Here is a 27,972-nt window from a genome sequence, read left to right as displayed (position 1 = left end):
TCATGATCTCATGGTTTGTGAGTTTGAGCCCTGCATCGGGCTCTGTGCTGACAGCTCAGAGCCTGGAGCCTGCTTCGGATTCTGTCTCCACCTCTCTCTTTCTGCCCCTCCCCCACTCACGCTCTCTTTCTCTCAAAAATAAACATTAAAAAAAATTAAAATTATATAAAAAGGAACCAAATGAAAAATCTGGACATGAAATGTATAATTATTGAAATGAAAACTTCACAGAAAAGAGTATAGAACCTCCTCAGGTAAATGAAGAAAAGAACTAGCATATCATCCAGCAATCCCACTTCTGGGTATATATTTATAGGAAATTAAATCAGCATCTCAAAGAACTATCTGCACTCCCATGCTCACTGCAGCATTATTCATAATAGCCAAAATACAGAAGCAACCTGTCTGTCAATGGATTAATGGATAAAGAAAATATGGTATGCATATATAAAATGCAATATTACTCAGCCTTAAAAAACAAGAAAATCGTGTCATTTCCAAAAACATAGATGAACGTGGAGGACACCATGCTAAATGAAATAAGCTAGACACAGAAGACAAATACTGCATTGTCTCACTTGTATGTGAAATCTTAAAAAGTGAAACTCACAGAAGAGAGTAGAATGGTGGTTGCCAAGGGCTGGAGAAATGAGGAGATGTTGGTAAATAAATTAAGAAAAAAACTTTACTACTACTAAAGGGGTTCAACAAAAAACTTGAGCACGCAGAAGACAGAATTCATGAACCTAAAGATAAGACAACTGAAATTATGCAGTCGAAGGAATAGGAAAAAATAAAGGAAGAAAAATTAACAGAACCTACGGAACCTGTCAGATACTATAAAAAGATCAATATATGCATTATGAGAATACCAGAAGGAAAAGAGAGAAAGGGGCAGAAAGAATACTTGAAGAAACAATAACTGAAAACTTTCCAAGTTTGATGAAAGACATAAATCTACACATTCAATGAACTCCAGGTAGAATAAACTTATACACTGAGACACATTATAGTCAAACTGTCAAAAGATAAAAAGAGAATCTTGACAGAATAGGGAAGTAAGCTGCCAGGTACCAGTGCTCCTCAATAAGGTAAACAGATATTTTCTCATCAGAAACCATGAAACTTAGAAGGCAGTGAGATGACATATTTAAAGTGTTGAAAGGAAAAAAAAAAACCCTGCCAATCAAGAATTCAATATCCAGCAAAACTGTCTTTCAAAACTGAGGGAAAAATTAAGACATTCTCAGATAAACAAAAGCTCAGGGAGTTCATTACTACTAGATCTTCCCATAAAGAAATACTAAAAGGAGTCCTTCAGATTGAAACAAAAGGCCACTCAACAGAAAGTTGAAGCCATATGAAGAAATAAAGATCTCCAGTAAAGTTACCTACATGGGAAAATATAAGAGCCAATATTATTTGTAATTCCATTTTTTTTATTTCCTACATAACTGAAAAGACAAATGCATAAAAATAACTATAAATCTATTATTGGACACACAATGTCTAAAGATGCAATTTGTGATGACAACAACATAAAGAGGGATAAAGCTACACTGGGGCAAAGTTTTGTATGCCACTGAAGTTGATTGGTATCAATTCAAACTAGACTGCTATAAATTTAGGATGATAAATGTAATCTCCATGGTACCACAAATATCTAAATACAGAAAAACATTGGTTTGGGAGCATAATTTGCTTGTAACCCAAAGCACTGCACTTGTAATATCAAAGCATATTTCAAGAATCATTGGCTCAGTTGAGATCATGTACTACTCATATGGCAAGACACCACTTGTTTATCAAATTAAAATTTATTAGAAATGTGTGTTTGTCTTGCGGAACACTCACAGACCAAGTTACTCGCAATCCAAAGTTTTACTGTACCTAAAAAATGTGCACAAAGGAAATGAGAAGAAAATCAAATATTTAAATAAAAAAAATCAATTAAACACAAAAGAAGGCTGTAATAGGGGAAATGAGGATTAAAAAGTATTAGACATGTAAAACAAATACCAAATGACATAAGTAAATCTTCCTTATTACTAGTTACAAGAATGAAACTCTCCAATCAAAAAGCAGAGACTGTCAGGGCACCTGGGTGGCTCAGTTGATTAAGCATCCAATTTTGTCTCAGGTCATAATCTCATGATTTGTGAGTTTGAGCCCCATGTTGGGCTCTGTGCTGACAGCTCGGAGCCTGAAGCCTGCTTCTGATTCTGTATCTCCCTCTCTCTGCCCCTCCCCTGCTTGTGCTCTCTCTCTAAAAAATAATAAACATTAAAAAAAAAATCTAAAAAAAAGCAGAAACTGCCAGATTGGATTAAAAAAAATCCAGTATGTTCTCCATAAGAGTTCATTTTAGATCCAAAGACATAGGTTGTAGGTTAGAGGATGGGAAAATATATTCCATGCAAATGGTAACCAAAAGAGAGCTAGGGTGACTGTACTAATATCAGACAAAATAGTTTCAGTCAAAAACTGTTACAAGACACAAGGGACTATATACTGATAAAGGGGTTGATTCATCAAATAATAACAATTATAAACATGCATGTACCAAACAAAGCTCCAAAATATATGAGCCAGATATTAATAGGATTGAAGGGAGAAATGGCTCACAATAATAGGGACTTTTGGAGACTTGAGTATGCCACTTGCAATCATAGATAGAACATCCACAATGGAATGAAAATAGAAATCTGTAACAGAAGGAAAACTGGACATCTCACAAATGTGTGGAAATTAAACAACAAACTCTTAAACAACCAGTGATTGAAGAATCAATCATAAGAAAAACTAGAAAATACTGTGAGATGAGTCAAAAATAACACAAGATACCAAAATTTACGGGATGCAGCAAAAGCAGTGCTCAGAGGGAAATTTATAGATGTAAATGCCTACATTTTTAAAAAAGGAGAAAGATCTCAGATCAGTAACCTAACTTTACACCTTGAGGAACTAAAAAAAGGAAAACCACAAAAAACAAAAACCCGAACCCCAGAGCTAGCAAAAGGAAGAAAATAATAAAGAATAGAATGGAGGGGCGCCTGGGTAGCTCAGTTAGTTCAGCACCCGACTTCAGCTCAGGTCACGATCTCACAGTCCATGAGTTCCAGCCCCACGTCAGGCTCTGTGCTGACAGCTCAGAGCCTGGATCCTGCTTTGGATTCTGTGTCTCCCTCTCTCTCTGCCCCTCCCCTGCTCATGCTCTGTCTCTCTCTGTCTCAAAAATAAATAAAAACATTAAAAAAGAAAAAGAATAGAATGGAGATAAATGAAATAGAGAATAGAAAAACAACAGAGAGAATCAATGAAACCAAAAGTCAGTTCTTGGAAAAATCATCAAACTGATAACCCTTTAGGTACCAACAAAGAAAAGAGAAAGACACAAATAACTAAAATTAGAAATGAAAATGGGGGACATTACTGCTGTCCTTGCAGAAATAAGAGGATTATAAGAATATTATGAACAACTGTAGACCAACAAATAAGATTACCTAAATGAAATGGACAAATTCCTAGAAACATACAAATTACCTAAACTGACTTAAGAAGAAATAGAAAATCTCAACAGATCTGTAAAAAGAAAAGAGACTGAATCAATAATCAAAAACTTCTCAACAAAGAAAAGTCAAGGACTAAATGGCTTCACTGGTGAATTCTACAACATTTAAAGAATGAAGAGCAATCCTTCTCAAACTCTTCCAAAAAATAAGAAGGAACACTTTTTAACTCATTCTGTAATGCATTACCCTAATGCCAAAGCCAGCTAAAGACATCCTAAGAAAATTACAGACCAATATCCTTCATGAATATAGACACAAGAATCCTTAACAAAATACTAGCAAATTGAATCCAATAGCACATTAAAAGGATTATATACCATAACCAAGTGGGAATTATAACAGGAATGTAAGAGTGGTTCAACATAAGCAAGTCAATCAATTTACACATTTATAGAACAAAGGGGGAAAACCTACATAATCATCTCAATTGGTGCATAAAAAGCATTTCACAAAATCCAACACTTTCATAATAAAAACATTCAGAAAAGTAGGAATAGCTTCCAGTTCTCTTATCTGACCTTATATCCTACTACTACTCCCTACCTGCCTCCCCCTTCACTCTGACCCTATCTCACTATTCTCTTCACTGTTCTTTGAATATGCCAGGCACAGATCTCAGGGCCTTTGTACTTGCTGTCCCTTCCACTTTGAACACTTTCTGTAGACATCAGTCTGGCTGACCCCCTCACTTCCTGCAGTTTTTTTTTCCAATTCACCTTCTCAGTGAGAACTAGAACTTCATATTCTCCTTCCCCACTGTTTTTTAGTCTTAATTATCACTAAGATACCATTTATTTTTAATTTGTAGTTATTGTCCACTTAGAACATATGGTTCATATCACAGGTTGTTTTATTTTTCCATTATTTTGTTCACTGCTATATCCCTCGTAGCTAGAACAGTGCCTGGGTCAAAATAGCTGCTTAATATTTATCCAATGACTTAATTAATTAATCCACATATAGTGGAGGTCAAAGCAAGAGCATAAATTATAGACCCTGGTGAACTCTACCATGCAAGGAGATAGCAGTTGATTCTGTGGAGAACCAAATAGGATGCTACTGTCTTGAATATGAGAGTGAATCTTACCAAGATTATCGACAATCTCACTAAACTCTGGCAAATTTGAATACTAAGCCTTGATGTTCAAGGGCATAAGAGAAAAAAACAGAAATCTCAGCACCTCTTACTTTAGGCTGAAAGAATTTAGGACTCCTCAGAATACTGCATTTCAAGGATACTCTCTCTTGAGAGGCGCATTGTGAGAAACTACAAAGAATTCACAGTAGATAATTAATGTTAAGTAAACATGTGTTTGTACCCAAATGCTAGAGGAATGCAGCAGTGAGGTGGGATGAGTTTCTCTTGAACAGATCTGAGCAGTCCTGATGAAGGAGGTGGTTTTCAAACTGGGCTTTGAGGAATGAATAAGCTTTCTAAATGCAGAGCATAAACTGTGTGCGTGGTGGGGGAGACATGCAGTAGGTCAGGGCAGTGAAATGGGTTATAAATCTAGAAATGTAGGTTGAAGCTTTGGCTAAGACCCTTGAATACGATTCATACCACAGTATTAGGGAACCAGTGAAGATGTTTGAGAAAAGGACATGAGAGGAGATTGGCATCAAAAAAGGCAATGTTAAACACATTTTTCTGTTCTAATGGGCCAACATACCTCCAATATTTTGGAAATGTATTAATTCATGTACATTCAGGTCCAGTGGCTTAAAACTTTTCAGTGACTTCTCATTCTTCTAAGAATAAAACCTCAGGCGCGTCTGGGTGGTCAGTAGGTTAAGCATCCGACTTCGGCCCAGGTCATGATCTCACAGTTCGGAGTTGGAGCCCCATGTCAGGCTCTGTGCTGACAGCTCAGAGCCTGGAGCCTGCTTCGGATTCTGTCTCCCTCTCTCTCTGCCTCTCCCCTGCTCATGCTCTGTCTCTCAAAAATGAATTAAAACGTTTGAAAAAAAAAAAACGAAAAAATATATATTTAAGAATAAAACCTCAAACATTGATCACAAGGTGGAAGATCCACATCTAGTTCAGTCTCTACTTTCTGCTCCCACCGTGCTTGCTGCCTCCTCTGGCTGTGTTGCTGCCACACTGGCCTACTCAAATCCCTCTTACCAAGTCCCTCCCTATCACAGGGCTTTCATACCTGCTGCCCTTCTGCCTGGACAGCTGTCCCCCTTCCTTTTTGCCTAGTTACATTCTCTTCCTATCCGAGCAAAAAATTCCTCTCTGAGCAAAACCTATGTATGTACGATCATGGCACTACTTATTTCTCCGTCATAGCACTTAGCAATGAATATATTTAGTTGTAACCTTTGATTAATATATCTCTTACTAGGCTGAAGCTCCATGAGCATAGGGGCTTCTTTCCCTGGCTGACAGTTATATCCCCAGTGTCTGCACGTAGAAAGTACCCAGTAACTATTTGTTGGAAGGAAAAGAAAAAGGACACCAGAAAAACCCATGGCGGGGCTAGGGGAGGTGGGGGCGTGGGGAGGAATTTGCTTATTAGTTTTTTTTAAAGTGGGAATTAGAGGGGCGCCTGGGTGGCTCGGCCGGTTAAGCGTCTGACTTCGGCTCAGGTCATGATCTCACGGTCCGTGAGTTCGAGCCCCGCGTCGGGCTCTGTGCTGACAGCTCAGAGCCTGGAGCCTGCTTCGGATTCTGTGTCTCCCTCTCTGCCCCTCCCCCATTCATGCTGTGTCTCTCTCTGTCTCAAAAATAAATAAACGTTAAAAAAAAAAATTTTTTTTTTTAAATAAAAAATAAAAGTGGGAATTAGATAGGGGCACCTGGGTGGTTCAGTTGGTTAAGCATTGGACTCTCGGTTTCAACTCAGGGCATGATCTCTTGGTTCATGAATTTGAGCCCCACATTGGGCTCTGTGCTGACAATGTGGAGCCTGCTTGGGATTCTCTCTCTCTGACCCTCTCCTGCTGGCACTCGCTCTCTACCTCTCAAAATAAATAACCTTAAAAAAACCTCTTTTTAAAAAGGTAGGAATTAGATAACATAGCATTATAAATCATCTGTCTTGTGCTATCCAAAGCCTCTTAGAGCTTGCCCAATTCACATGGCTTGTCAGGATTCAAACCTAGGCTTATTTTTCTTGTTTTTTAAAAGCAAGCACCATGTTCCATTACAGTGAGTACATGTGAGCAAAGAAGAGGGAAGAAAGCAGAGCAAGACTTCACACAAGCACAAATCTGATCCTATGGCATTTCAATCCCTTTTTCAATATATAGGTAGGTCATCAAGCCTCACTTAAAGGCTTATAAACCTGTAAGCAGAGTCAGCAGACTGTTTTCGCACTCTTTTCTTGGAAAGGCCTTGCTTATATGGTGCTTTGTCACTCTACTTCCTGTTATCTGGGATTTGTGACACATAATTGAACTCAAAAAATAATCCTGTGTGTGAGCACCTGTGTGAAGGCACCTCAGATTGGCAAAGAGATCAGGTTATAGGCCAATGCCAAGCTCCCCCATCTTTCCAAAGGCCAATCCTGTGTTTGGTGGCAAAAACATACTCCTGTATGGAAAATAGCAACTTGGGGATCAGCATGATACCCATTAGCAGTTAATCTGTGAGTTTGGATGCTTCATTTGTCTCTGAGCCCTCAGTTGCCTATGTATGTAGAGGGAATGATATAAATACTAGACTTAAAAAAATAGAGCCCCTAACTCTGTGCCTGGCATTTTTACAGGCACTATTTCATCCAGTCTTCACAATGATCCCATGGGGGTCAGAAACAGTCACTTTGTATCATGGGGAATGGTAAAGTTCATACGATCCATTAACAGAGGAGCCTGGGTCCCAAATCCAGACCACTTAGCCACTACTTCCTTGTACTATGTATCCTATTCTAGCAGGCCATTGAGAGAGCCTCAGAAAGAAATGTATTTAAAAGAACATGATAAAATTCTATGCAGTTTTAAGAGTTAAGCACTTCGTTACATTAGAGATGAAGAAGTAAAACCTGATTAAGATTTTAAGGGTGATGAATTAATTACCAGAGAACAGGTTACTTTTCTCTCAAGAGTGGTATTCTTTCCTATATTTGAAAAGTTTTCAATTTAAATAATAAAATAGAAAAGAATTCCATTTAAAAATGGGCAAAGGACATCTCTCCAAAGATCTATGAGTGGCCAATGAGCACATGAAAAGATTGTCATCAGCCATCAGTGAAATGTAAATCAGAACCACAAGGAGGTACCACTAGGTAGTTTATAATTAAAAAAACAAAAAACAAATAATAGCAAGCATTGAGGAGGATGTAGAGAAATTGGGACTCTCCTATATTGCTGTAAAATTGCAATCCCTGTAGAAAAGAGTTTGGTAGTTTCTCAAATCATTAAACATAGTGACTGTATGCCCCAGCAATTACACTCCTAGATACATATCAAAGAGAACTGAAAACAGATGTAAAAACCATACACAAACGCTCACAGGGGTACTATTCATAATAGTCAAAAAGTAGGAACAACCCAAACGTCCATCAACTAATGAATGGATAAATAAAATGTAGCCTCTCCACGCAATGAAATATTACTGAGCCATAAAAAGGAATGAAGGACTGAAACATGTTACAACCTTGAAAATACTATGCTAAGTGAAAGAAGCCAGTAACAGAAGACCACATATTATAGGATTCTATTTATATGAAATGTCCAGAAGAGGCGAATGAATCCATAAAGACAGAATGAATCCATAAAGAATGGAGTTTAGTGGTTGCCTAGGGCTAAGGCGGTGGGGCGGATTTCCGGGGTAATAGCTAAGAGTACAGGGTTCTTCAGGGTTATGCAAATGTTCTAAACTTGGCTGTAGTGATGGCTGCCCAACTACAGTGAAAACCACCGAACTGTACACTTTAAATGGGTGAATTGTATGGCGTGTGAATTGACTTCAGTAAAGTGGGTTTTTAGGTTCTCTAAGTTCACCACAAACTGCATCTGCAATACAAAGCATCTATCAAAGTTTGCTTTAAACCAAATGGATTTTTCTTATCACTGCCTGTAATAGTTGTTAGGATCCTGATAATTTTGTAGCATTTGCAGCATAATCTCTGATATCCTTCACAAGGATTGACTTAAAATTACATTTAATTTGTGGGCTTAAACATAGGTAATACCAATAGATAGAATGCTGAGACTTTCAGGAAAAGGATAGATACCTGGAGATCCAAATATGGCATCACCACGCATCCACTTAATCAAGAAACCCAAGAGTGGCTCGTGTTTCCTCCTGCCTTTGGCCCTTGCACCCATTCCATCAGCAGGAAGCTCTGTTTGTAAACTCCGTAAGGGTAGGATTTTCTGTTTATTTACTATGGGATCCCTGGTGACAGCACCTGACACACAGTAGATGCTTAATTAATATTTGCTGAATAAACAGAAGAATTCATGCTCTCCTTTAAACTAATCCCTTTTAAAGAAAAAAAAGTTAAATCCCTCACTTGATAATTTGTGTTTTTTTTGTTGTTGTTGTTAAGTATAGACTGTGGACGTTTTATCTGCTATGCCAGTTGCTGAAACATATTAAGGCTAAATTCTCAAAGGGAAACAGGTATGCTATGCTGCCAGAATATGTAGAAGTAGAACATAATAACTTTTTATTCAAGTTTGCTCCTGTTACCTGATCCATGAATATTTAAAAGATATTTTATTTTATAAAAACTTACATCTGTAAGTAATGGACTGACCATAACAGAGGGCTTAACCTTGAATACATGGATAGGCTTAGGGGCCCATGAACCCCTAAAATTGTATGCAAAATCTAACAGGTATGTTGGCATGTGTATCTTTTTGGTGAGAGTTCATAGTGTAATCATATTTTCAAAGAAGCCTATGACTGGAGAGGTTAAAAAAATTACTTAACTAGAAACAATCACAAGTCTTTTAAACATGAATTTGTACAAGAAAATAAAATCCAACAGCTCCATCTATGGGTAAGTCGTTACCGCTTAGGAGAAATAATGACAACTACCAGAGATCAGTGCATCTTATGAATGCTTGTGTTTAAATCTTCAGTGTCACTCTAGTGGGAATTTATTAACTACAGTATCACAGTTTTTTTTCCTAGATATAGATGCAAAAATTAGGAGACTGTTGATGAATTCTACTTACAGTACTTCAGCACCAAAAAATTGGGCAGTTATGCTGATATATGTATGTACAGTTCAACATTTGTCAGTCTTAAAATGCTTATTTATAGTGAAATCTATATAAAACCGTTAAAAACTTCTCTATTTACATTTTTTAAAAACAAAAAGAATTGCTTCCTTTGCCACAACTTGTCAAAACTGTTACCCTCCCCACCCTCTTACCCCTTGCTCTACTTGTGACAGACAGTGATCACAAGACCCAAACATATTGCTTAAACAAACTGTGTCCTAAAAGGCAGAATGCTTAAAAACATTACATTTAAAACTGTAAATGAATTTTTATACATTTCAAGGGGGGGTTAAACGAAACTATGTAAAAGTTATTTTCAAAGTCTCAGTCCAACATGGATGTGCAATTTCAGTGTTAAGATAGCATCATATGAATAATTTCTCCTGAACATAACTGAACAAAAGCTTCCTTGGGGCCAGAAAATGTTTCTTTTCCTCTCCTTCACAATGAAACATTTTCTCTTAATTTCTCTTTAAGTTTTCTTAAAGGTGCTGGGCAGAGTGGGAGGTGGAAAGGGCAGGCAATCCTGGTTTACAGGAAATCTGTCAGAAAGAATACGGCCTGCTTTGAAATGTTTACATTTAAATAAATAGAAGGTAAGTGTGCTGCCTTGAGCACAAAGGAACAACGACACAATAAATTAGCATACAATTGGTGAGAATGTACAAGCCATCCAAAAAGCACTTTCCCACTGGTTAGGGATCTGATTTCCACCATCTAAACAAGGATTCTTTAATGCCAGTATTTTTCTAGTTATTTTATAAACTATAAACTGAGCAAATGTAAAATGTTAATCAATTCAACACTTCCAGGGATTTGCAAAAACACACAAGATTTTTTAAAAAACCTGTTCCTGACACACCGTTTCAAAATATGAACTATTCACATTCTCCTTTTCTGATGGTGTTTTGCTCAGTAGAAACCAGTTGAGGAACATTCACAGGAAAAGTCTCTTTCCACTGCATGACAAACTTTTCCATCAGCCGTGGTCCAACAGAGAAATATCAGGTCTTACACGTCACTGTAGATGTGCATCTTTCCTTTTTTTTTTTTTTTTTCTTTCCTTTTTTTTTAAAAAGTACATTCCCCTGTGAGTTTTATCTTGTTTTAAAACACTGCTCCTGCAGCAGTTTCGTTGAAACACTGCTATTTTGGGGTCCACAGCCTAAGCATGGGCAAAGTGCTCTCTTTAGACATCAAAAATCAAGGGCTTCCCTGGACACTTGGTAACCAAGTAGGTTTTAAAGTGCACTCCTGTGTCCAAAACACTTAGGACCGTTCAGCAGAACTCTGAGAGGGGCTGGGCTCGGTTCCATCTTCTGTGCTACTGTCTATGTCTTGCTCCATTGCCGTCTCATCGTCATCCAACTGCTGGCTAGTGAAGTTGTTGAGCTCAAGAAGCCCACTGGGCTCTACAACCACGTTGGAACTAGAGTGACAAGGAATAGCATACTGGGGAATGGCCTGGAAGAGAAGACAGGAGAGAGGCTTTACGGTAAGAAAAAGAACCAGAAGGATGTCCCCAACATCACTAAGGAAGGATAAGAGGAAACTGACATTTACTGGACAACTACTTCACATCAGGCACTGTGCTGGGTGCTCTCACATATAATATTCTACTAAATCCCTTCAAGAACACTACAAGGAAAATAGTATTCCCATTTACAAATGAGGAAACTAAGAGGGTAAGTGACTTAATTGAGGTCACACAGTTGGTCAAGGTTAAAGTGCCAGGATTCAAATCCAAGTTTTGTACAATTTAAAGTGATCTTTCCACTTCTTGATGGCACCACTTCTAGTAAAGGAGGCTGAAGTCTGTGCCTAATTCAAGAGACAGACATTAAAGGACATTTTCACTCGACCATTAAGCAAATTTTAAATGTAAATGTAGTCAGATTTCACTCATTATTATCTGCAAGATGAAGAATTAATTTGCTGACACCACAAAAAATTTTAAAACCTTCGGTAACCCTCTACTAGTTCAAAAGGAAGTTATTTATCTGGGTCACATAGTAATACTTTCTTGAAAATGAGAGAGGACAATACTGTCTTTTAAACAACAAAAACACCAGTAGACAAACACATATTACGGCCATATTGCCTTGTTAGGTTCTTCTTTCTCAACTTTATTACCTTTTTAAAAGGTCTACCTGTTTATATCATACCCCTGCTTAAAGTTCTACAATCATTTCCTGTCGTACTTGCTATATAATATCAAACTTCTGATCGTGGCTCCAGGCATATGCCAAACTCACTTGTACCCTGGGCCTTCCCACTAGCTCTTCCCCTCTTCCTGGAGTACTTTTCTTCCAAGTCTCTCCATGGCTGGTTCCATCTTCTCATCTGCATCTTAGCTCCAATGCTTAGGGTAAAAGGCTTTGAGAAGCCTTCCTTCTATGACCATGCAACCAGATCACTGGGTAGGTCCCACCCCCCCTCTATTACATTGTTAATTTTTCTTCATTGCATTTACTGTGTTTGTTAATCTTTCTTCTCGCTTTTAGAACGTAAACTCCATGAGAATATGTATCAGAGCACATATCTTGATTATTTTTTTACATTGTTAGATGCCCAGAGCTCTGAACAGGGCTGTCATGCATTAGATGCTCAATAAACATTTGCCAAATGAATAACCTATCTTTAACATTAAAAGTCCCAGAGCAAAATTGAATATCATCATTTGAAAAATATACCTGACCAAAACAATCTTCTTTTGAGGGGGGATGTAAATTTAATTTTAACATTGTCAAGAAAATATTGCAAAATGTCAAGGCACTGAATCTAGGATAGTGGAGTTTTGTGTTATTTGTTTTTCCTCACTCTGTCCCATATAGCTGACCCTTGTGTTCAAGTGCCGGGGGGGTCAGGAAACCTGGATTTTAGTTCAGCTTTGGTTCAGACTTGCTGTGGACCTCTGAATAAGTCACTTCACCTCACTGAGTTTTAGTTTAACCTCGTGTAAAAGGAGATAGAGAAGATACACTCTAAAGATCCTCAAGATTCTAAAATTCTATTAATTCCACACATTCAGACTCCTTCAGAACAGAAGATACATTCATCTTATTTATTCCTCTAGTCTCTGCACCTAGCACAGTGCCTAGAACACAGAGGTTAAATAATACATGTGGCATGAATGAATGAATGAATGAACAAATGAATGAAATACAGATTACATGTCTACAAAGAACAATGCTTTTCAAAGCACTTATTATTAAACATGTTGAATTTTTATAAAACATTTTTCAAGGGATCAAAGCACTTCTGCAGACTTCTTTCATTCATCCCCGTACTATTTTACCGAAACAGTAAAATCAATACTTCAGGTCAAAGCTAAGTATAATTATTAAGATCTGAAAATAGTCTAACAATATATTAATGATGATTATAGTAACAGGAGCTATCTTTACGGAGTATTCCTCTATAGCAGACACTTAACAAGCTGCATTATATACATTTTCCCACTTGATCCTCAAAACAACCTTGTGAGGTAATTGATATTGTTTCCATTTCATAGGCAATGAAATTGAAATACAGAGGTTGACTCCAAACCACAATGCTGGTAAGGGGGAGCAAAGGTGAGATTCAAATCCAGGTATTTTTGACTCCAAAAGCTTGATTCTTAACCACTATACCCCTGTCCCCTTCTCTCTGACATAGCTACCTAGCACATGGTATATGCTAAAAGTTAGTTGGCATATTCTGCAGAGAGCCTACTCATTAGGTACCATCCTTGATACATGAAGTATATTTTTAGCCGTGTTCATAAAGTGCAGAAAATCATTTCCAAATAAGCAATCCCAAATAATTTCCGACTTAGTGAGTATTCTAATTTAAACCCTCAGGAGCCACAGAAAATTTTAGCAGAAATAGTAATAAATAACTACCATGTATGGGGCAATCACTAAGAGCCAGGTACTGTGCTAGGCGCTTCATCTCACTTTGGTGTAATCCTTCCATCAGTGATGTAGAATAGGCATTCCTTATTTCCGTTTTACTGATGAGGAAACTGAGGCACAGCAGGGTTAAGCAGCCCTGCCCAAAGTTAAACAGTGAGTGGGGAAGCTAGGAACTCCTTCCTTTTCCACCACACTCTAACTTCTTCAGGGGAAAAAAACCCAACAAATCCTTTGTCAAGAATTCCTTAAGGTGTGCCTGGGTGGCTCAGCGAGCGAAGTATCTGACTCTTGATTTCAGCCCAGGTCATGATCTCATGGTTCTTGAGATGCAGCCCCGAGTCAGGCTCCACGCTGACAGCATAGAGCCTGCTTGGGATTCTGTCTCTCCCTTTCTTTCTGCCCCTCCCTACCCCCTCAAAATAAATAAATAAACTTAAAAAAAAAAAAAAAGAATTACTTAATTCACTAACAACGATTTTTACAGGAGGAACAAATCATTTAATAATTCAACGGCCAGTTCTTTTTGCCTTTAAGCATTTCCCCCCTATATTTATATCATATTTGGATGAATATTGGTCGGTTTGCATTCTCTCATAGCCTGGCATCATGGCAAAGGGAAAGTTTGCCACAGAAACTTCCAAGTCACACAACAGTGAATTTATGGCAAGAAAACAACCCGATACCCTAACAAAGAGAAAAGGAAGTAAAACACGACTTCTAAGGGCTAGTCTGGACTCAATAATTCTTCAGTCTTGATCTATTATGCATGATGACAGATGAGTTTTAGAATGAAGGGAATGTGAGGCATAGGAAGACCTATTGCCAATGCATAATTCATTACATTCACTTACCAAGGCAGGACAGTAACCATAACAAGATTTCTCAGTAACAATGATTGAAATAAAAAAGCAAAACTTTATGGCTAATCCCAACTTAAATATAAAATTAAATCATATAGAAACATTTTCTTACAACATGTTTCTCCAGATACTGCAGTTAATTAAAGTTTTATTGTCCTGAAAACCATAAATCTGTATCAAGATAAAGAAGTGTGTTTTTCAAAGAAAAGGATCCCTAAAATTAACTTGAGATAAAATACAATCCAGTTATATCTCAGGAGTTTTTGAGCAAAGACCGGGGAGCCCAAAGTTTGACCCCATCAAGTTGCTGATTTTCTGGGCTGACTTTACTGAGTTAACACTGGCAAGTATGTTTTGAATCTATAATAACCAAGCTGACATATGGGCTTAGGGCTCTTGATTGTCTCTAAGGTGTGCCGTGATAACATCCACCGATTTTCTAGGATTCTCTACCAGAAAATATAAATTTTTATATTTGTAATAGGTATTAAACCAAATTTGTCAAATGCCATCTCAAAAATAATCACTTTGTCTTTTGCCACCTTGGCTTGACTCTTCCTGTGACATTCCCAAACATGCCAAACCCACAACCCCCAAGATGCCCAATGTTTCTCATGTTCCTTCCAATTCTTACCTGGATGATAATTTCTGCTGGGCTCTCTTCAGCTTTCTTTTGGCCTACATTCTGAATACGCATGAACTGGCCTGTTGTAGGCACTCCTGGTGCATCGATTTTCCTTGTCGTTAAGGGAGGGCCAACAGCAGATGGACTTGAACAGGACTCTCTACATTTCTGTTGCTGGGGAGTGGAATTCGCCATCCCTGCCACCACCACGTGGGTGGAGGGTAATGATCCTGCTTCACCAGTGAGCATACTAGTGGCAAGAGCCTTCTTTGGGGGATCCACTACCATATGCTCTACATTTGTATCAATCTGAGCTTCCATCAAAGACATTTTCAAAATGTCTGACACAGCTGTCTTCTCAGAAGCCTGAATGGGAGATATGCTTGTAACTGGTGATGTCAGCTTAGGCACAGAACTGCCACCAGTTATCTTTGTAACTGTGGGAGGCTGGCGCCCCTCAAAAGTTATCTTTGTAACAGAGGATCCTTGGGTTATAATTGGCTGCTCCACCTGAAAACAAATTGGGGTTGTGTGTGTTACAGCTACATCTCTTTGAGAAAACCTATCAAACACCCCAGATAATATGGCAAAAGAAACATTTGTGCAGTATACTAGGAGGACGTTTTGAAGCTTGGTGTTTTAATACAAGGGCTGGATGGGAAAGTATCTGGTTATTTTTAAGAAACCTAGGGAAAGAGAAGGGGTTGAAAGAACCTCTGTCAAGCCAGCCAAGGTTCATAACATAAAGGAAAAAAAAGTCACAGCAGCCTTGCTTCCCTTTGGGATTTATATCCCCATACAGTATACCTTCAACCCATTCTCAAATTATTTGTATCATCTTCAGCTTTTAAAAATAAAAAGCAGGGTTTTTCGACTTTTTTTGCTTCAAAGACATCTTACAAATATATTCTCTATACATGTATTTATAATATATACACACATATATACATTACTCTAAAGCCACTGGTTTTCCCTAGTATAATTTTTCTTTCAAATATCCAGATAATTCCTCTGCAATCTAGAAGATAAATCTAGAAGATAAATTTATTAACTAGAGAGTGATGATGTAAACTGCAAAGGAAGATGTTCAATGAAGCTCCTTAAAAGACTGTGTAGTTTACTTAGCATTACTACCACAGATAAAAGAGTTTACGAGCATAGGAAAAAAAATTTTGTACCTAAAAAATACAAATAATTTAGGGATCTCGCTTCTACGTGCTGCTGATCAATGCTGAAGTGATTTCATTTAAAAACTGCCTAGAAAATCAAGTTCTGAGTGCTACGCTTTATTTGTCCTTCCTATATTAATGCGTGCATTTCTTCCCTAATGTCAACCTTCTGATGGGGTAAAGTAATACCAGCATAAATGAGGCTTTTGAGTTTCCTCTTGCCAGGAGAAAGCACTGCTAATCACGATAGGATCGTAATGTTCTCATTTTTTCCATCAACAGAGAAGCTTAACTTTGCATGCTACCAATATTCCGTTACCTGGCTTGCCGGCTGTTTCTCTGATGAGGCTGGGAGCGGCATTTGGCTCTGGGGGGTTTGGGGTTGCACGTAGATTTTTGGTTGGTTCGGAGCCTGCTGCAGTTTAGGGAGCTGCTGCGTGGTTTTCACTGCAAGCACCTGTACTACAGTTTGCGGGGGCTGTGCCATTAAGGTAGGAAGCTGCCTGTCTTTGGCCACCATGGGATGCTGTGTGTGCTGTACATCTGGCTTGGGCTGTGCTTGTTCTTGCTGGAGAGGGGTGAGTTTCTGATGCCTGATGGAAAGCTGGGGCATTTGCGGGAGTTTGTGCTGGAGCTGGTCTGCCTGCAGGTGGATGGTCTGCTTCTGTTTAGTCTGGAAGCACTGCAGAGTTTTCACTTGCAGCTGAGTCTGTTCCAGCTGGGGCTGGCTAAGTTTCTGCTGCTTAGCTGACTGTGACTGAGTCAGGGCAGATCGGTAAAACAGACCTGTCTGAGGGTCTAAAGTGTCCATCTCTTCAACCTCGCCCTCCTCAGTTCCAAGTTCCTCGCTGTGTTTGGTAAAAGCAGTGTGACTGCTTAATGCCTGAGTAAAAAAGGCACAAAGTAAGAATAAAGTAAAGGCACCTACATTGCTACATTTTCCTCAAACTGGAAAAGACTTGGTTATGAGATTCATTCAAAAATTTTCAGAAGAAAGAGCTTAAAAAGACCATGAGACCTCAAGTTTTCTAAATCTAAAGGGGGCTTTAAATTGAGAATCTTGTAATTTCAACTCTTAGAAATTAAGTACTACAACAACTGGTCTACTCTTTTCTATAAGAAAAGTGGACCCAGAATTTATAGGTAAGAGGAATAAGGTTACCCTGCAAGCACAGCCCAACACAGAAAAAGAACAGGCTCCCTGACTCAGGACACAGCTGTCTAGCCTGGTCATCAGCGATACTGAGCCACCCAAAGAAAGAACACAGCCACCCAGGTATGAGGTGTCCAGAGAAAAGTCAAAGTTCAGAGAAGCCCACTTTGGCCATGCTGTCCAGTAAGTCAGAGTCGCTGTCTGAGGGACATGCCCGTCCGGGTCCCCACAGAGGGCCTCTCCGGTCAGAGTGAAAACGGTTCATCGGGCTTCACCAAACCCGTGTGAACCACCCTCTGTACTAGTCCTCCTCGCCCCTTTGGTCATATTCCGGGCCCAGCAGGCAACAGTTTCCCAGAGGCTCGGCTGCCAGGAGGGAAGGAGACCGGGGAGGGACAAGAGCACTCCTGTCAGCGGAAAAGGAGACTCTCCCGTGTCAGTTTTAACAGCGAGGGGAGGAGGTATTGATCTTGAGCGACATGGTGAGGGCCAGTCTGTTTGACCTCTCTGGGTGCCTTGAAAAAGGTCAATGTCAGGACTGGCCAGGTGAGGGCTAGACTCCAGGCTGAGATCTGGTACCCACTTAAACCTCTGGCCACCTGGCTTCCCTCAGTGACACAAAATCCACCCCAACCTCATCCTTCCCACTTCCTCGTCACGTTATTCCTTCATTCTAAACTTTAAAACTTTTTGAGGTTCCACTGAAACCCTCCCTTATCTCAGAACGACCTTGCACATACAGGTTTTTAATTCAACAATTTCTTTATTGCCTTTCAGGTTAATTTGCTTACAATTAGGATCAACTGCTACCAGTCAAACTGATGGTGATTTATGTGACAACTAATGATACGTCACGCTTAAATCTGGTATCTATGATAATCACTTTGTATAGAGGCAGGATGCTTTGGGTTTAAATCCTAGCTCTGCCACCCAGAGTAAGTTACTTATTTTTACTTAACTTCTGTGAACAGAGTTTCCTCATTTGTAAGAGGGATAATATACCCACCTTACTGGATCACAGTGAGATTTAAACAAATGAATGTATTTAAAGCTCAAAGCACAGTAGCTGACATAAAATTAGCTTATCCCCATTACCCTTGGTACCAGACTTTCTGTTTTATATTAACTCTTTCTCCTTCCCATTGGGTCTCTTCCTCCTATTTAATTGGTCACATATAATAAAAGTCAGATATTTATACCTACTTATTTGTAATGTTCCCCCATGAGAATTCATCATAAAAGCAAAAACCCAAGCAACAAACAGCTAAAGAAGCCAACTTCTATTTCATTTACAAAAATCTCACCTACATGATAAATTCTTCTGTAACAATAAATATATAGAAACAGTGGCCACTTTTGAAGTCACAGATTCATCTAGAAAGTGCCACCCTTTTGAAATGTTCCAAGTTTGCAGAAGATCCAAGAATATTGTTTCTTAATTACTTTCCAGTGTTGAGACTCTCAATTCATTCCCTCTCCTCAGTCCTCACAGATGAAAGAACGACACAAATACTCTTCTTCAATTCAGTTATTTCCTTTCTTACAATAGATGAAACTAAACCTTATTTCAAAAAGGAGCAGTTACAGAAGGTAGGGAGAGAAAGAAGAGATACAACCTGCTGCATAATGTGGGTGATCGCTCCAGGGGAAGATGCCGGGATGGACTTCACCACCACCGAAGTCTGTGTTGCGGTCTGTGACTGAGCCACATGCTGGAGCAGGGTCCGCTGGGGCTGGGAGGGCTGTTGGGGCTGGGAGCGATGGCTGACTGAAAATAGAGGAGGTGATGATATTTCTCCAGAAATCACCACAGCATCTGTAACCAGTAGTCATTTTAAACAAATGTCTGTGAGATTGCGTCACAGAGAGAAAGTGTGGTACTGTGAACTAGGAGGCAGAAGACCAGAGTCTGCCCATCTATGAGCTGTGTGACTCTGAGAAAGTCACTTATCTTCTCTGAGACTCTGTGTTCTCATCTGTAAAATGGGAATAACAGAGCTATTATAAGGATGAGATGAGAAATGTGGAAGCACTTTGAAAACTGTCATCACAAAGGAGGAACAAACCCCTTAAAGTTACATCCTCCTGTGAACCGCACTTACTTTCTCCAAGAAGCTTCACCCCATTAAGGTAACAAAAACAATGATGAATTTCTGGAATCAAATCCCAGACTAGTATCTTTAAGGATACTAAGATAATACTTAAGTTACTAAGATGGTATTTTAATTTCTTGGTCCCAGTTCCAAATGCAATACAAAACCCAGAAACATTCGTTCTTTTACATGAAGTAGACACTGTCTTGCAGCCTTACAGTTCCTAAAGATATGAGAGGTCAAAATGATACTGCAGAAAGAACCGGACCAAGAGTCACACCTGGATTCTGTCCCACTCTGCCACCAAACAGCTATGCGAACTTGAAGAGGTCACTCAAATTCTATGAACCTCTAAAAAAACAAAACAAAATTCCATTAACCTCTAAAACTCAGAGGTTTTGCTTTTGTTTAATGGGATAATAAATTTTTTCTACCTAGAAGAGGATCAAATGAAGTAACAAGCTGAAAATGTTAAGTATTAAAATATAAATTTAATTAAATTATTAAGTATTAAATTGTTAACTATCACAATATAAAGTTAACAAAAGAACAGAAAAATCGCTCTTCTTTCATCTTCTGCAATTTAGCTCATGTGACATAAACGGGTGAGAATTCAGTAAGGAAAACAACCCCATTTCTTATTCTCTTACAAAGGTACAAAGGTCCTTCTCTGGTACATAGGGCAAGTGGGGTAAACTATATACTTATGTTTATATTGATAGATAGATGTAAAATGATACATCGACATTGGTGCCAATCCATCATCTTTTACCAGCCTCAACTTCAACTTTTTAAACAGTAAAACATTCACCACCTCTTAGTCTACAGAGCTTTAGAAATGCTTATGGTTACTGGGAAACAAACTTTCTGAAACAAGAACAGAGTACAATAAATCTGTAAAATTAGCTAAGGTTTTTGAGAATATAAAAATCCTCTCAATAACCCATGATTCCAGTGCTCATATATCTTGATCTGCAATTTCAAGTAGCTCCATATTCAAGTGGTTCCAGGTTTAGAAAAATCATAGTGGAATGTCCAAGGGTAAGATGATCACTACAGAAATCAATGTCAAAGTGCTACTTAGGTCTTATGAGTACAGAACTAAAACTACCCAGTGAAATATAAATAAGCTTTATTTATTTTTTAACTCATTCTATCTATATTCTCAAACACAGTTTTTCTACTGTTGCTTATACACACGCCTACATGTGATATAAGAGATTCCAGGCAGCATCACCGGTAAAAATGTAATGCAGTATCTTACTGCGTTTCACAGTATGCTTTATATGTACATTTTAAATTATATGAGTTAACCAAATCTTCTGTATGTGCTCAACCAAACGGAAAAAAAGGGTGTCAGTGTTGACATTAAAACAACTACTGCTGAAATCATTTATCATGTGACTGAGTAGGAGAAAAACAAATCACATAATATTAAAATTGAACAAGCAAATTCATAAAGTTTTTTACTGATGGAAGCATCATCAGAAATGAATGACACTTGAAAGAATAATAAATAAAGATAATTTCTCATGAAATTATCAGATTATATGGAACATTTCTGCTGTCCATACCCATCTTCATAATTATGACATTAGAATCTTATTAAGAAATGAAATGGATTTAACAGACGATCAACTAAAATCATTTAAAAATAATCCTCACTCAAGATACTACAAATCTCTTCACAGTAATTCCCCAGCATGCAGAAACGTCAGAGAAGACTAATACCCACTCCCGGATAATACAAGAGGTCAGGGCTAGGGAGCTGGGTTCGAAGTCAAAGAAAATGCTTAATGTGGCTGAGGATATGATGGGGAGAAGATCATGGAAGGAGGTCACAGAGTGAACATTCAGAAAACAGCTGAATTGACCTTAACTGGGCCATAAGAACAGGATAAAACAGTCATTTATTTCTGTAAACAACTTTTATTTTTTCCAATGTCAAACTGCTCACTTCTGAGAAAGGATCCCACTCTCCTGCAAAAGGAAAGTCTCCTTTTCACTGAGCGGAGCTTACCTTTCCTCTACCAGATCAGAGTAGAGCGCATCCATTTAACTGGTTCCCCCCAAAACAACAATATTTTACCTTCAGTTATGCTACAAATGGATGCACACCACTTACCTAGAAGGGGAAAAGCAACCTCTGTCCCCTCATCAGTGCGTTCTGAAAAGGATAAGTAAGGGAAGAAATCATAGGTCTTTTCTTCTATTTACCAACTGATAATCTAGTCTATCCCCAGAAGTTAATACTGATTTCCCCAACATACTGCCCTCTGCTTTATTTAGCTTTTTGCTAAATATCTCTGAAGAAAGATGCTAGATGGCTTTCCACAGTCTTTAACTGGATTTTCCCTTTTGGCAATTTTAACCCGTTAGTCTTAAAAATATCTCCAAAAATGATACCATACAGTCCCTCTTCTGCTTTGGTATTTACATCCTTTAAGTATCTGTAACTTTATGTTCTCTTTTAATTACTGCTTAAGAAAACTCAAGACAGGCATTCTTTATATATTGCCTTGTAAGTCATTTCTCCTAACCCCTAATTATTCACATTACTATTCTCTGAACTATTTCAAATCTCAAGGTAACGAAGTGTCCAAAACAGAAGGCAGTATTCCAGGTGTGGTCTTGCCAGAACACGAGAGAAAGAATCTATTATCCTTCCTGTTCCACTTTTCTATCTATGCCATCCAAAACTCTCATTAGTGTTTTGCTGCCAGACCACATTTGAAACAAATGCCTAATTTGCCTTCCACCAGAACTCCTAAGTATTTACAGGGACTTAAAGTTTCCCACATTTTTTTTCTTTACATCAAAAAAGGTATTGGATTTTATACCTCCTTTCTTCCTTGACCCATCTCCCCTCCCCTCTCCCCTCCACCAAAACTAAAAAATTTAGATGCATCAAAATATTTATTCTTCTGTAAAAGGGATTTTATCCTCTCTCTACAACTGTCACCCTATATTCACAGACGTTATTTATGGCCAACTTGCAATTTTTTATTAGCTGCCAGTTTGTAACAACTGATTGGTTTTCTTCCCTAGTCATTAAAGACAGGGTTAAGTCCCAAGGACAATGAAAATTTGCTTTCAGAGCAAACTGGAAAAAGATCTAGAAATATAAAAACTATATTCTCCCCCAAACAACCATCCCATCAAATCCAGAAAGGTAGCTCTCCTACCTTAATACTACTTTTTAAGAGGACACCTACCAGTAGTGATGTATTCAGCAACTAGTTCTGACTCTACCACAGCAATGGATGGACTCTCAGGAGAATGTCTCTTTTCCTGGGTCATCTGAATAGGCACTGCCATCTGACTCAAGTCAATAGTGGGTTGTCTTGGTTTAGATTCCAATTTTTCCTTTACTGCATAGAAAAGGCAGGGGAAAAGTTAACTTTTGTTACAAACAAGTATCAAAACCAGAGTTGTCCATGGGAATAACGAGCCAGACCTCTGGGGTGCCACGACTGGCGGTGACTAAGGAGACAGTGAATTGAAATGAAAAAAGCAGACTGCTCTATATGGTTGTATGGGCACAACTTATGCAACCATTACCAGCAGCCTAGCAAGAAGGACATATGCAATCAGACTAAAATCCCCCATTATGACTAGGCTAAAAAATCGGTTTCCCTTGTACACACTCCTTTTAGAACATTTCCTTTACCCTTCTTCAAGGTAGTTCCTGGTATTCTGGAGTTTACCAACCTGAAAACAAAGGGTGAATAGGCAGTATACAGCATGATTTGCTCTAGATCATACCTACCCAGAACAGACAATACAATGACTAGTTTAATTTGATCTATTAAAAATTTAAGATAATCCCCAAAGAAATGTTACCAAGTATTCAATGACTGTTAAAGAACAAAAATCTTCAGTGTTAGGAAAAAATGACCTCTCTGTTCCTACAAAAATGTTTTATGGAGTGGTCTGGGATCAAGAATGGGTTCCATGGATAAATTTACTTTCTATCTTGTCATTTTTTCTATAAAATCTACTTACTCGGTTTTCACCCTCTGTGAGACATTAATGGAAATGGCTGAGTATGTCAAAAACAAGAAACTAAGGAAAGGCCTAAGGCCAAAAGTAACACCAATAGAAAGATTAACCAAAGATACTAAGTGCTCATATTCTTTGGCTAGTGTAAGGTGGATGTTACAACAAATAGTTAGTTACCAGTAATTAAGTCCACTGAGTGATCATTCAGATTATTCCCACGAAGCATATAAAGTGACAAAATCAAGATAATCATTTAAACAAAGAAAGCAAAACCAAACCAAAATAATACCACAGTCACCCCACAAGTAGAGAGGACACTGAATTAGGAATCAAAAGACATGGAGTCTAACTCTGCCACTAACCAATTGGGTAACTTCTCTGGATCTCAGTTTACTTATGCATAAAATGAAAGGCTTGGATGAGATCATTGCTAAGGTCCCTTAAATACTCTAACAATCTTTGACTGATTGTAATAGAAAAGTCAGTAATAACTAACATGGGTTTTGCCTAGTTTATTGAAGATATTTAGTAACTAGAAATACTAGTGGGATCTTGTTAAATGAGGGCAGCTTTGCATGGAAGCTCAAGTGGTTAAATGATACAATGAAAATATAAAGATAAAACCAATTAGAATGCTAGCAAGGGCCATCAATGGTGTTTTATGACCACAAAATTGCCCCACCAATATCAAGGAGGATGGCAGGGGCCCTTCAATCTGCCTCCTACTCTTCTCAAATGGAACTGACATCTATGCCACATCTATCCTTGTGCTTAGAAATGATAGAAACTACTCCCTTCTGGTGAAAGAGGCAACAGGATTGCCCATTTCAAGCAGGAGACAGAAAAGAAAGGGCTCTGCCATTTTTTTTCCTCCCTAACTAGTCTATCCTTTAGTACTCCTGTGCACATCTTATTGAACTGACAAGTAAACAGACTGCAGCAATGATTATAGACCAGTCCAGAGGGGGGAAATGTGCTCAAATAATAACAAAGAAAATATAACAGTGGTAGTATTTTAGCACAACCCATCTCTAGAGAAAACATGCTTCATTCAATTGAGCATGTGAATTCATACCTGTTGTCTGTTGGAGTTCTAATAGAGCTTTGATTGTTGAAGTAGCTGATTGTGATTCACTGGATACATCCTGATAAATTATGGTGGGGCTAGTCTCCATTGCAATCTCATGTTCTGACCAATCCTGACGCCGGGAAGCAATTACATGAACTACAGGCTGGGAATCTGTTTTATATTAGTTAAAAAAAAAAAACCCTATAAACAAAGTTTCTCTTAAAAAAAACAATTTTTTTTTTTTTTTTAATCTTTGTATTTATTGTAAACTTCATGCTTTATCTCCCCAAGAAGACTGTAAGCCCCCACAGGGCATATCTTTCATGTCTGTATTCACTTACTCATCCATTCATTCACTGATTCAACAAACTGGGCACCTATATGTAGGAGTCTATATTTGGCATTGAGGATATAAAGGAGCTTACAGAGTACTCAGAGGATGCTCAAGAAGCACACAATCTGGTTGGGGAGACAGACATGTAAAAAGACAAATTACAATTCAATGTGATAACTGCTATAATAAATAGGCGTGCATTTGTCTAAGTAGATGTATGTTTGTGTATAGTAAGAACAAAATGCTGTAGGAGTCTTTATTTTCCCCAATGCATCTGAAAATGTGTTTTGTATTACAACCTGAGCATCCAGTCAACATTACTTATTTTTGGATGGCTGAACTACAGAAAAGAAATCCTGTCCGCCAATAACAAGAATGGATAGATGATCTAGAATCAGGATGATATAATAGCACACGTATAACATCAGAGTTCAAAGTCTTAGGTTACAGCCCCAGCTCTATCTATTATTCGCAAGTTGAGTCCTTGGGTTTTAGTGTCATTATTTCTAAGTTGGCAATGATAAAATTACCTATCTACCTCACAGGACTTCTGAGGATATAATGAAATAATATATGTAAAAGAGCTTCATAAACTATGAAGGACAATAGAAATGTTATTGTTGCTGTGTCCTAAAAGTTCTCGATTCTGAGATGTTGTGTTAGTTTGAAAATAAATTAAGGCCCTAATTCAAGGCTTATTATATTTATGCTAAAGGTAGGCAAGTAAATACTAAATGTGCATCAAACGAAGCAACAAATTATTGAGTTTTCCATCTGCAGAATAATCAGGTTGGACTAGACTATTATTAAGCTCCTAAACTCCTTTGTCCAGGACACCATACAGGACAAAAATTATGGAGGATATAGAGGCACAATCCCCACCGCCAAGTTTAGATTACAATGGAGGAGACCTAAAACAAACATACATATAGCTTTGTATTCTTGGGAAAAATCAAATGACTAGGGCAAACAAGACAAATATATAGAAAGAAAAAGACTGCTTTGAATTGGATTAGTCAGTGAAAGCATCATAGAAGAATGAAAAAAATTCATATAAACGAGAATAAATTCAACAGAAGTTCAACCTTCTTTGAACCTTATATTTTTGAAAACCACAAAGTTGTCCAAACAGATTGGGGAAGGCAAAATGACTCTTAAAAAGAAAAAAGCCTTCCCAAAGAAAACAAATCAATATACAATAGCACTGGAATTTTTAATTACCATTAACAAACTGTATTCTCTGCCCCTCAAACACTGAGTAGAATATATGCCACACCAGGGAGGTATACCCTCCCCCCAAATTCTAGAAGACTGAAGGACACTATCCTATAATGCCAAATGTCATGTGATGCACATAACAATTTTTCTTTACTCATTCTAAGTAGACAATAGAACTTACACCTAAAAGAACTAATTTTATTAGGGAATCATTCTTTTTATAAAACCTACGTTCTCAAATTTAAGAAATTCTCATGGCAATGTAAGTATTCCTTGGCTAGGTGAGAGAACCTACAGGCACAGAATGACTGCAACCCAATACTGTAACATTCACTGAAAATCCAAGAGAAAGCAAGGATTGCATCTGTAGAGAGATAAGGTAGAAATAGACTGAGAAAGGAAAACAAATTTCCACATGGGAGCACCTGTCAGAGATATCAACGCACATAACATTATCCTGTGGGGAGGGACTGGGGAGATGGTTCACTCTTTCTGCCCACACCCAGAGAAGAGCCAATCATCACACAGTATCACTGAGGCAACTTCAACAGCTGAGACAAAGAATGAGTGTGTGAACCTAGATGTGAAAACCATTCCTTGAGTGATTTTCCTCTCTACTCTTGGCTTCTTCTTAGACTAGATAAATCTACTGCCTATTGAGTCTGATGCTGAGGTCAGGGTGCAATAACCGAGACACCAAGAGCCTGATCTCACAGTACCATTCGATTATGAGGATGGTGGCCCGCTAACCCTCACATGTCTTTCCCCATGGGTCATTTAACAAATATTTCCTGGACATCTACTGCCTGTTAGGTACCAGAAATACACACTGTACTGTTATATGCAGAGGCAGATCAGGCATCTCTGTGGAAGAATGCCTCCTGTGACTTTACCATAAAAGGCCTATAACACACTTTCATAGAATAGTAAGACCTCTCAGCTAGCAGGGATCTAACAGTTCACTTAATGCTATCACCAATCCTATACTAAAATCTTCACATATCCCCCACCAATCAAGAAATTGCCACACCAGGGGCACCTGGGTGGCTCAGTCTGTTGAGCGTCCGACTTCAGCTCAGGTCATGATCTCACACTCTGTGAGTTCGAGCCCCGCATTGGGCTCTGTGCTGACAGCTCAGAGCCTGGAGCCTGCTTCGGATTCTGTGTCTCCCTCTCTTTCTGCCCCTTCCCTGCTCATGCTCTGTTTCTCTCTGTCTCAAAAATAAATAAAAACATTAAAAAAAAGAAACTGCCACACCAGAGAACTCACTACTTTCTAATATAGTTTCCTTCCATTTCTGCAGTTATGACAATGAGAAAATTTTCTTATATGAAATGGAAAACAGGTCTTCCTGTCTACCCAGTGGTTCTAGTTTCTGTCCACGTATCCACAAAGATCAATTCTTTTCCCTCTTCCACGTCACAGTTCTCAGGAAAACTGACAACCCCCATGTCCCCAACCCAATCCTCATCTTCTCTTCTCCATGAGAAATGTCCTGTTTCCGCTGACCATTCCTCATATAAAATGATTCCCAGATGCCTTACGCATCTAAATCATCCCTTCTAAACTAAACCTAAGATGTCTATGTCCCTTCTATGATATAATATATACCTTCCCTCTGAAGTACTGTCCTAAAACCCAAGGCCTTCACAGTACGTAACTGCCTAGACAGCATCACTCAAAATGTTTCAGAGAACATTAGTTCCTCAAGATGTTCTGCAAAAGGTTCTATGGTCAAAAAAGTTGGGGAGTGTTTTACATTATATACACCACTCTTCATTTTTCACAATATATATTAGC

General features: G+C 38.4%; 1 protein-coding gene across 7 annotated transcripts in view; it reads right to left on the bottom strand.

The window, feature by feature from the left end:
- Positions 1-6,840: 6,840 nt before the first annotated feature.
- The window catches only part of EMSY (EMSY transcriptional repressor, BRCA2 interacting), a 90,255-nt gene continuing 69,123 nt past the window's right edge, over positions 6,841-27,972 (bottom strand). For 3 of the 7 annotated variants that reach the window (XM_049652516.1, XM_049652540.1, XM_049652521.1), the window contains 7 exons: positions 24,626-24,790; positions 22,764-22,919; positions 21,674-21,715; positions 19,072-19,223; positions 16,622-17,185; positions 15,143-15,643; positions 6,841-11,216 (listed from right to left, as the gene is read on the bottom strand). In XM_049652516.1, coding sequence (XP_049508473.1) covers positions 11,022-11,216; positions 15,143-15,643; positions 16,622-17,185; positions 19,072-19,223; positions 21,674-21,715; positions 22,764-22,919; positions 24,626-24,790 — 1,775 coding nt within the window. In that variant the 3' untranslated portion in view covers positions 6,841-11,021. The remainder of the gene's footprint in view (positions 11,217-15,142; positions 15,644-16,621; positions 17,186-19,071; positions 19,224-21,673; positions 21,716-22,763; positions 22,920-24,625; positions 24,791-27,972) is intronic. The other 4 variants (XM_049652531.1, XM_049652556.1, XM_049652550.1 and 1 more) reach the window with 3 other exon arrangements.

This window comes from Panthera uncia, chromosome D1 (assembly GCF_023721935.1).
Source record: "Panthera uncia isolate 11264 chromosome D1, Puncia_PCG_1.0, whole genome shotgun sequence".
NCBI classification, from domain to species: domain Eukaryota; kingdom Metazoa; phylum Chordata; class Mammalia; order Carnivora; family Felidae; genus Panthera; species Panthera uncia.
Note: the sequence above shows the minus strand (reverse complement) of the source record. Positions and strands in the feature narration are given on the sequence as shown.